The sequence below is a fragment of the Stegostoma tigrinum genome, chromosome 27 (assembly GCF_030684315.1).
Source record: "Stegostoma tigrinum isolate sSteTig4 chromosome 27, sSteTig4.hap1, whole genome shotgun sequence".
Taxonomy (NCBI): domain Eukaryota; kingdom Metazoa; phylum Chordata; class Chondrichthyes; order Orectolobiformes; family Stegostomatidae; genus Stegostoma; species Stegostoma tigrinum.
Genome location: NC_081380.1, coordinates 40,331,205 through 40,341,519, shown reverse-complemented (window position 1 = coordinate 40,341,519; position 10,315 = coordinate 40,331,205). Strand labels below are relative to the sequence as shown.

Here is a 10,315-nt window from a genome sequence, read left to right as displayed (position 1 = left end):
TCTCACTCTCTCACTCTCTCTCACTCTCTCTCTCATTCTCTCTCTCTCTCACTCTCTCTCTCTCTCTCTCTCTCTCTCTCTCTCTCACAATCTCTCTCTCTCTCTCACTCTCTCTCACTCTCTCTCACTCTCTCTCACTCTCTCTCACTCTCTCACTCTCTCACTCTCTCACTCTCTCACTCTCTCACTCTCTCTCTCTCTCACTCTCTCTCTCTCTCACTCTCTCTCTCTCACAATCTCTCTCTCTCTCTCACAATCTCTCTCTCTCTCTCACAATCTCTCACAATCTCTCACTCTCTCTCACTCTCTCTCACTCTCTCTCACTCTCTCTCACTCTCTCTCACTCTCTCTCACTCTCTCTCACTCTCTCTCACTCTCTCTCTCTCTCTCTCTCTCTCTCTCTCTCTCTCTCTCTCTCTCTCACAATCTCTCTCTCACAATCTCTCTCTCTCACAATCTCTCTCTCTCTCACAATCTCTCGCGCCCCCCTCTCGCGCCCCCTCTCGCGCCCCCCTCTCGCGCCCCCCCTCTCGCGCCCCCCCTCTCGCGCCCCCCCTCTCGCGCCCCCCCTCTCGCGCCCCCCCTCTCGCGCCCCCCCTCTCGCGCCCCCCCTCTCGCGCCCCCCCCTCTCGCGCCCCCCCTCTCGCGCCCCCCCTCTCTCACACTCACTCTCGCGCCCCCTCTCTCTCACACTCACTCTCGCGCCCTCTCTCTCTCTCACACTCACTCTCGCGCCCCTCTCTCTCTCACACTCACTCTCTGCGCCCTCTCTCTCTCACACTCACTCTCGCGCCCTCTCTCTCTCACACTCACTCTCGCGCCCTCTCTCTCGCTCATGTTACCGGTTCAAATCCCATCACGCTGATCTTGGAAACTAATTTCAGCTCATGTCTCTGGAACGTAGGAGTTAGAAGCAGGAGGAGGCCATCAGCCCCTCGAGAATGCTCTGCCATTTAATACGAGCATGGCTGATCTCTTCTGGGCCACAACTCCACTCCTGCCTGCTCTCCATAACTCTTCACCCTGTTCCTAATTAAAAATGTGTCTATGTCCTCCTTTAAACTTACTGAATGTCCCGCACTCTGGGGCAGTGAATTCCACAGATTCGCAACCCTTTGGAAGTAGATTCTCCTCGAATCCATTTTGAATCTGCCACCCGTTAGCCTAAAACAATGACCTCTTATTCTGGAATGGCCCACATGAGGGAACATCTGCTCTGTAGCTACTTTTGTCAATCTCCTTTAGCATCTTTACGTCCCTCCAATTATATTTCCACTCATCCTTCTAAATTCCTGCAAGTGTAGGCCTAATCTGCTCCATCCATCCTGTAAAGCTAGTCTCACTGTGAGAGCTGACATTGATTGTAGGCCCCAGCCAGTTTGCTGATCCCTCTCAGGGAGGGAAATCTGCCATCTTTACCTGCTCTCTAAGATTTTGGAGGAGATCTGTAGCTTGGGTTGTGGGTGTTGAGGTTAATTAAAATTAATTTTATCTGCTCTGGCGTACGTGACTCCAGACCCACAGCAATGTAGTCCTCGCTTCACTACCCTCTGAAATGGTGGGGCAATCCATTTAGTTCAGTTTGTGATGGGCAGTAAATGCTGCCTTTGCTAGTGATACCCATGTCCCATGAAAGTGTAAATTGTTTTATTCAAAATAAAACATGTCTGTGGCATAGGTGCAGCCTTGCTTTTGGGTAAGAAGTTCCAGGCCTTTGAACCGATGAAGGACAGATTGACACAAAACCAAAATGTAGTTGGGAAGAGTCAGCAGTAGAGAGAGAGAGAGAGAGAGCGAGTGAGACACGGACGTAATGTTTCAGGGGAAGCACAGTGGCTCAGTGGCTCGCACAGCTGCCTCACAGCACCAGGGACCCAGGTTCGATTCCACCTTCGGGCGACTGTCTGTGTGGAGTTTGCACATTCTCCCCGTGTCTGCGTGGGTTTCCTCCCACAGCCCAAAGATGTATGGGTTAGGGTGGATTGGCCACATTAAATTGCCCAGTGTTCAGGGATGTGTAGATTGGGTGGGTTATAGGGGGATGGGTGTAGGTGGGGTGCACTGTGGATTGGTTGGGCTGAAGGGCCTGTTTCCACACTGTAGGGATTCTATAATGTGTGACTTAACATCTGAAGTGGAATGGCAAAGTGGACCTTTTTCTCAGAGGATGTCATTCTGAATGCCTCTTGCCCAAGCCGTATTTCATCCTTGTATGAGCTTTGGTGTTGGATTTGTTGGGCCGAAGGGCCTGTTTCCACACTGTAGGGAATCTAATCTAGTCTAATGTAATCTGAACAATTTGATGTAGACATTCCCCTTAGCAGCTCCTTCTCCCGCCTACTAAAACCGTCATGATGACTGTGATGAAAACTCAGTGATGCAGCCTCAGTGTCCCAGAGGAAGGCCCTGGGTGATTTTTTAAAAAATTATCATCTTCTGCCAGTTCCCTCGATGAATCCTTGAGTAACCTTAGACTGGCTGTTTCCTTGAGCCAAGGTCAAGGAGTCGGCTCACTGACAGCATAGAGATGTACAGCTCGGAAACAGACCCTTCGGTCCAATTCATCCATGCTCACCAGCTATCCTAAATTTAATCCAGGCCCATTTGCCAGCATTTGACCCATATCCATCTAAACCCCTCCTATCCACCTATCCATCAGATGCCTTTTAAATGTAATTATACAAGCCTCCACCACTTTCTCTGCCAGCTTGTTCCATACATGCAGCTCCCTCTGCATGAAAACATTGCCCCTTTGGTCCCTTTTAAATCTTTCCCCTCTCACCTTTTAAACCTATGTCCTTTAGTTCTGGACTCCCCTAACCTGGGGAAGAAGACCTTGGCTATTCTCCTCACCCATGTGTCCTGGGCTCTAGACCAAAGGGTATCCTTCAGGGTGAGATATTTGAAGTTAACCCCCATCGCCTGCTTCCCCAGTGAGATGCTGCCACTTCTGGGAGAAGAGGAGGAGGAGGAGGAGAAGAAATGGTTCCTTTCTCAGAAAGTCCCAGCAGACTGAGCACTGTCTCTAACGCTACCTCTACGTTTGTTTACTTTTAGTTTTACCATGTGTGATACGCAGCAGGACTCCGATCTCTTAGCAGTTCTGCAGTTGAAACTTGTGAAGACTTGGACCACGCGAAAGGCCTCTCTGCTTCTTAACGCAACCACTATTTTGGAGAAATGCAACTAAATTGCCGCTTTGATCACCTCCCCCAATTAACCTGTACAAGCTTCCATTCACACTGATTGGAGGCGCCTCCACTGGAAGAGCTAACATAGCATTGATATGAACTGAATGGCCTCCTGTACTCTAATTTGTTTTTAACGTAATTTTGTGTACAATCTATACGTGAGTTTATATTGGTGCAAATAATAATTGCAGCTTTTTTTTAAGGCATGGATGACACGTTTACAATCCTAAGGCTTAATCACTCAGTTCATTCCTGTTATTAATTATAATAAGGTTTAAACATTAATTTGCATTTCACACAGAGAGACCTGTGTGTTTCTGCTCAATTGTACTGTTTCTCTTGATATAATTTTGTCAAACAGATGCACATAGCAACATTTTAAGTGCAAACCTAATTTTCTACCATCTTCTTGCTCTGGTTTTCAAGAATGTAATCTGATAACTTGAAGTTTGGATCTACCTTGTATTCTAAGTAATGAGCTCCCGCTGATTTTTAGAACAAATTAAATAGTGGCTGAAGTAGACCATTTGGCCCATTCGATGCTGCTACACCATTCAGTGCAAGGACGACTGATCTTGGGCTTTAACTCTACCTTCCACTTCCCATACCCCTCCATTCCCTGAATATTTCTGCCCCAACCTTTAAAGGAGCATCTGTGACCCTCTGGGTGGGGTATTCCAATGATTCCTAAACCTTTTAAATGAAGTGATGCCTCTTCACCTCAGTCCCAGGAGATTCCGTGTGAAACTGTCTCCCCCTGAATTTTTGATTCTCAGTCGCTACTCCATCAAGGCTCTTCATAATCTTCTGTGTCTCAATGAGCTCTATCTATTTAGGAGTTTCTAAGGAAGTTGTAATAGGAATCTGAGATAATAGGAACTGCAGATGCTGGAGAATCCGAGATAACAAGGTGTGGGGCTGGATGAACACAGCAGGCCAAGCAGCATCTTAGGAGCGGGAAGGCTGATGTTTCGTCAACTTTTCTGATGAAGGATCTAGGCCCGAAACGTCAGCTTTTGTGCCCCTAAGATGCTGCTTGGCCTGCTGGGCTCATCCAGCTGTACACCTTGTTACCTCGGAAGGGTCCTGTTGGGTACAATAGCAATGGGCATTGTTTAAAAAACATTTTGAATGTTGCTATTTTTAATTTGCTAAGAAGCTGACTTCTCTGTCCCATGTATAACTAACAAATTACTCTCTATATTTGTGGTGATGTTGATTTGGGTATTTAAACACTAAATAATCAGAGGTTGTGGGCCCATTAAAGAGGTTTTGGTGATTAAACAACTTTCAGCTGTCTCAGTTAATGCTTTTAAAATTGATCGTGGTGTCTATTTCAAAACCAGTTTTTCATTTACTGAATTTTACTTTCTGTCGTGTTGCTTGACTCATGCTGGCTCATGGAAGGTTTATTTTTATAATCGAGGATTTGCAAATGAATTTGAGAAAAGAGAAATTCTTCTCTCTCTCAATCTGTGCTTGCGGCCAAAGACCCCTCTATGTACGAAGGAAGGAGGTTTGTGGTCAACAGATTTCATATCCTTTCCCAGACACCTTTTTCTGTGAATGTGGGCTCACAGCTGAGTTTGTAAGACTAGGCAAATTGGGACAGGAGTTCAAATCCCACTGTGGGAGCTGGTGGAATATGAATTAATTACAAAGTCTGGAATATACAGCTAGTCTCGGAGTTGATAATCCTGTGAGCTATCACTAATTGTTTGTTAAATCCCATCTGGTTCACTGATGCCCTTTTGCTTCAGGAAGGAGAACCACAATGCTCATCCTGCCTGTTCTCCAGGATCAAGGTGGCCCTTTCCTACCACCTGCCACCTGGCAGACTGGTCAGTTCTCAGACTGGCAACATTTTGTGCCCAAGTATCCCTGCGGTTCACCAGCAAAGCCCAGTCCAAACTGTACCTCATTTCCCACTTAACATCGGAAAACTTCATACCAGGAACACACTGTCCCTCATTTCGGAGATTCACTTCAAACCTGTGCACCAAAAATTGGAAAGGGGGTCAAGCTGGTTACATCTGGAATGGACTTGATGTTGGAAACTGAACTTAGGAGTAGGCCATTCGGTCCTTCTGAGAGTGCTCTGCTGTTCGCTAGGATCATGGCTGATCCTCTGCCTCATTGCCCCAATGATCCTCATTCCTGCTTTCCACCCCTAGACTGCTTGATGCCTTTATAAAAATCATTTTTTGTTTAGATTTTAATCAGTGACCCAGCCTTCTGTGACAGAGAATTGCACAGGTCCGCTACCCTTGGAGTGAAGAATTCTTTCCAGATCTCAGTCCCAAATGGCCTGTTCTGTAATCGCGTGGCTATGTCTCCCAGTTCTAAACACCCCAGTTCCTCCCAGTTCTGATCGATCTCCTCCATAACATAAACAGGGGGCCCTCAAATTTTCTTCCTGGTTGCGTGGAAACCCAAGTAAATCGCTACATGCATAGCGAGCGGCATTGGCACATCAAAGTGTGAAAGGCTTGGTGCTTGCGGTGGCTCAGTGGCTCGCACTGTAGCCTCACAGCACCAAGGACCTGGGTTCAATTCCACCCTCGGGCGACTGTCTGTGTGGAGTTTGCACATTCTCCCCGTGTCTGCGTAGGTTCCCTCCGGGTGCTCCGGTTTCCTCCCACAGTCCGAAGATGTGCAAATTAGGGTGGATTGACCATGTTAAATTGCCCGTAGTGTTCAGGGAGGTGTAGATTAGGGGGATGGGTCTGGGTGGGATTCTCCGAGGGTTGGTGCGGACTTGTTGGGCTGAAGAGCCTGTTTCCACACTGTAGGGATTCTGTGGTTCTAGATGTACTCCGGATTGGGCAGGGACAGTGTACTCTTTACCTCAGCTGCCTGGGCCTTTCTGTACAGTGAGCCTGGCCATGACTGTGGCCCGCTGTTGCTACTCCAGCAGGATGCTGGTCTGTCAGCAGGTCAGCGCATGACTCTGGCCTGTGGAGATTAAACAATAAAGCCACTGGTGGAAAGAATCAAGGGCTGGCATTGTGGAAGGTCTGCCACAAGCAATCGGACCCATACGCAAACAGTGAACAGCGGTGTCAGAACAGACTCAATGTGGACATGCTTGTTAACGGCAGGAAATAGCCATTAAGTTTTAATAGCTTCTGTTATCCTGAAATTGAACCCACTTTTTTCTCTTGCAATTTCCCTTACTGACGGCTCTTACAGCATAGTGGTAGTGTCCTTACCTTCAGACTGGAAAGTTTTGTTTCAAATCCCACCTACCCTAACAGTGTGTTGTAGCCTGTCTGGGGGAAAAAAAAAGTTGATTCAAAATCTCTGTACCTCAATGAACCCCAATTCTGAATGACGCTTTTCCCTCTAGAAACACTTCTGTCTAATCCCACTTACCAAACATTTCCATTTGCAGATAACGCACAGATTTAAGGATTCAGTTGTGAAATGGTGATGTCTAGAGTGAAGAAGAATATTTATTACTCGACAAGTGATAAGCTGGAAATTGCTGGCTATGTGGCTAGACACAATCTGATTTGAAAACAATATTTTTATTCATTATTGAGATGTGGGTTCCGCTGACTAGGCTAGCATTTATTGCCCCTACCCAACTGATTAGAGGGCAGTTGAGCGTCAATCACCGTATTGTGGGGCTGCATGCACAAATAGGCCAGATTGGGTAAGGTGGCTCAGTGGTTAGCATCGCTGCCTCACAGGGACAGGGACCCGGGTTCAACCTCAGTCTTGGGCGGCTGTCTGTGTGGAGTTTTCACACTCTCCCCATGTCTGTGTAGGTTTCTTCCCACAGTCAAAAGATGTGCTGCTGAGGTGGATTGGCCATGCTAAATTGACAGGTTAGGTGGGTGTCCCATGGGGAAAGGCAGAGTCATAGGGATAGCGTAAAGAATGGGGAGTCTGGGTGGGAAAGTCTCTGGAGAGTCAGTGTGGACTTGTTGGGCCAAATGGCCTGCTTCCACACTTTAGTGATTCTATGATTTCCTTTCCTAAAGGCATCAGTGAACCAGATGGTTGGAAAGGGGTGCAGGGGTGCTGGGAAAGGGACAGACTGGATTGCTTTATAGAAAACTAGCATAGAATCGATGGCCTGAGTGGCCGCTTTCTGTGCCCAAGTAAACTGATGACTCCGCATGCTGTTTCCCAACATCTCAATCCTATCCCACCTTCCCAAATGTCACAAGGATCTGTTTTTACCTGAATCAGCAATAATAAAGCACGTTTGTTTAACCTGAAGCTAGTGTAAAGTTGATTTTGTTTTACATACCTGAATTTTATTTACCGAAGACATCTGCAAACCCCCTGTCTTCTGAGGATGATCACTATCTCCCGACATCCAGTATTTCCCTCTTTATTTTGTTCTTTCGTAGGAGCTGGGTGTCACTGATCAGACCAAGGTTAATTCCCTTGAACTGTTGGACTGTTACTGTGGGTCTGTAGTCACATGTAGGCCACACCACATAAGGTTCAGGTAAGATATTCCTGAAAGTGAACGAGTGAACCAGCTGTACTTTATTGTAATAATTATGGTGGCCATTCAGGCTAACTTGTAATTACAGATTTTTAAATTGAAGTCAAACTCCAAACCCCCACCCCCCTCTGAAAAATGGTGGGACTTGAAGTGATGTCCCCAGAACATTAACTTGGGGTTCTGGACTTCTACAATGCTGTTGTCTCTCTTCTGTCCCACTGGGCTGGGGCTGTGGCGGTAGTGGGGCCCAGCTCCATGTTTACGCTGAAGTGAATTCCCATTCTGTCTCCTGACTGCATATTCCCTACACTGTCGGTGTTCCAGCCAAGCCTCAAGTATGGATGGCTTAGAACTTCAAACAATAGTAGCTGAGTCAGCCAATCAGCCCATTGAGACTAGTCTGCAATCCATTAGGTTAATGGCTGATTGTTGCCTTCACTTTCTCACTCAATCCCCATACTCATCGATAGGTACCCTATTAGCTTGGGTGGATAGTTTGTAATAGCACTAAGAATGTGAGTTCAATTCCCACACTGGCTGAAGTTGCCACAAAGTACTCCCCTTCCCAACCTCTCCATTTGCGTGAGAGCCATGATGACCTTCAGACTAAACCACCTCCTGTTGTCTCTTCCTCTAATGAGAGAGCAGGGCTCTGCAATGTTGGCATTTGTTTTGAGAGGACTTGAATATAAAAGCAGGGATGTTCTACTGAGGCTTTATGAGGCTCTGCTCAGGCCACATTTGGAATATTGTGCACAGTTTTGGGCCCCATATCTCAGGAAGGGTTCAGAGGAGGTTCATGAGAATGATCCCAGGAATGAAAAGCTTAACATATGAGGAACGTTTAAGGACTCTGGGGCTATACTCTTTGGAGTTTAGAAGGATTAGGGGGAATCTAATTGACACTTTCAGAATACTGAATGGCCTGGACAAAGTGGATGTTGGGAAGATGTTGGTAGGAGACTCTAGGACCCGAGGGCACAGCCTTAGATTAAAGGGAAGACCTTTTAAAACAGAGATAAGGAGAAACTTCTTTAGCCAGACAGTGGTGAATCTATGGAATTCACTGCCACAGAAAGCTGTGGGGGCAGGTCATTAAGTACATTTAAGACTGAGATAGATAGGTGCTTAATTATCAAGGGGATCAAGGGTTACAGGGAGAAAGCAGGAGAATGGGGTTGAGGACTTGTCAGCCATGATTGAATGGTAGAACAGACCTGATGGGCTGAATGGCATGATTTCTGCTCCTATGTCTTCTGGTCTTATGGACTATGGCCTAATAAGATTATAATAACTTGTATGGGCCCAATAGAAATGGTCTCTTCACCAGGACAACTCTCTCAACCCAGGAACCAATCTAGTTAAAGAAAATGAACGTGTGTCTCTCAGCACGACTAATTGTTGGAATCTGAAGATTGTATTAACTGCTTCATTTGATACGTCCCAAAAAAAACTTGATTAAATTACCAGTAAGTTTCTCCTCTCAACGCTTTAGTTGTCAGCATTCTGATCTTGTGGTTACCCTGTCAGCCTCCTCTCTCTGAAGCTCTGGTAATGGAACCAGCTCCATGCTTTGACCCTGTGGAGAGATAGTGGGAAGCGGGGATCATCGGAGAGATTTGGATGGAGAAGTGGAACATTGACTTGGAAATCTCAGCGAGGTCGAGAAGTAGGTGAAAGACAAAAGGCAAATTTGTGTCTTTTTCAGATTAGCCAGTTGTAGAATCTTTCTTCAGAGTTCCAACTGCCCTCCCTTTATCCACAGCTCCCTAAACATCCAGCCCACCTCCCTACATTCGTACGCTTCTCCACCTCCTTTCCGCTGTTACAACTCTCTCTCCTCTTGCCCCCCCCTTCTCCTCCTCCTTCCAGCTGTCACAAACTGTGCGGTTGTACCCAACAGAGGGAGGTGGTCTGATCTCCTGATCTCTTCTGGTGTTGGGGAAAACTTTTCCATTTGAAATGGGTGACCAGGAGCAGGGATCAGCAGCTGGTAACACCTCCCAGGTCTGGATCAATGGTGGGACCTTTCTCTACTGCATCATGCTTGTTGTCCGGGAGGAGGTGAAGCAGCTGTTTCTACTGGCTGGGCCGTTGGTAAGTGCAACATTCAAAGGTAGATATTGACCCTCACCTGTCTCGGCCTGGAGATGTGGTGGCTTCTGTGTGACTGTGAATGTCCATCGTTGCCCACAGCAATGTCCTGGGGATGTGAGAGAGACAGGAAGTCCACAAATTATGAAGGATTTTCAGTTATCAGCTGGGGAAAATCTTTAAGAAGTGTAGTTACTGACAGATACTTACTCCATTACAAGGTCTTGCTGAGAGCAAATTGGCTACTGGATTGTCTCCATTGTGGGATGAGGGTGTCATTGGCTAGGTCATTAGGTATGGGCTACAGCTCAGAGTCAACTGCATTGCTGTGGGTCTAGAGTAGCATGTAGGCCAGACCAGGTAAGGATGGCAGATTTCCTTCCCTGAAGGGCATTAGTGAACCAGATGGGTTTTTCCGATCATTGATGTATTGTCTTCATTACACTCTTAATTCTTAAAATTGAATTCAAAGTCCACCATTTGCCACGGCAGGTTTTGGGCCCAGGTCCCCCAGAGCGTTATCTGAGTCTGTGAATTACAGTCCCAGTGATATTACCACTAGGCC

At 46.7% G+C, this 10,315-nt stretch overlaps 1 protein-coding gene across 3 annotated transcripts in view; it reads left to right on the top strand.

Moving 5' to 3' along the window:
- Positions 1-9,179: 9,179 nt before the first annotated feature.
- LOC125464492 (multidrug and toxin extrusion protein 1-like) overlaps positions 9,180-10,315 on the top strand; it is a 36,360-nt gene continuing 35,224 nt past the window's right edge. For 2 of the 3 annotated variants that reach the window (XM_048556857.2, XM_048556856.2), the window contains exon 1: positions 9,180-9,753. In XM_048556857.2, the coding sequence (XP_048412814.2) occupies positions 9,619-9,753 (135 nt within the window). In that variant the 5' untranslated portion in view covers positions 9,180-9,618. The remainder of the gene's footprint in view (positions 9,754-10,315) is intronic. The other variant, XM_048556858.2, reaches the window with a different exon arrangement.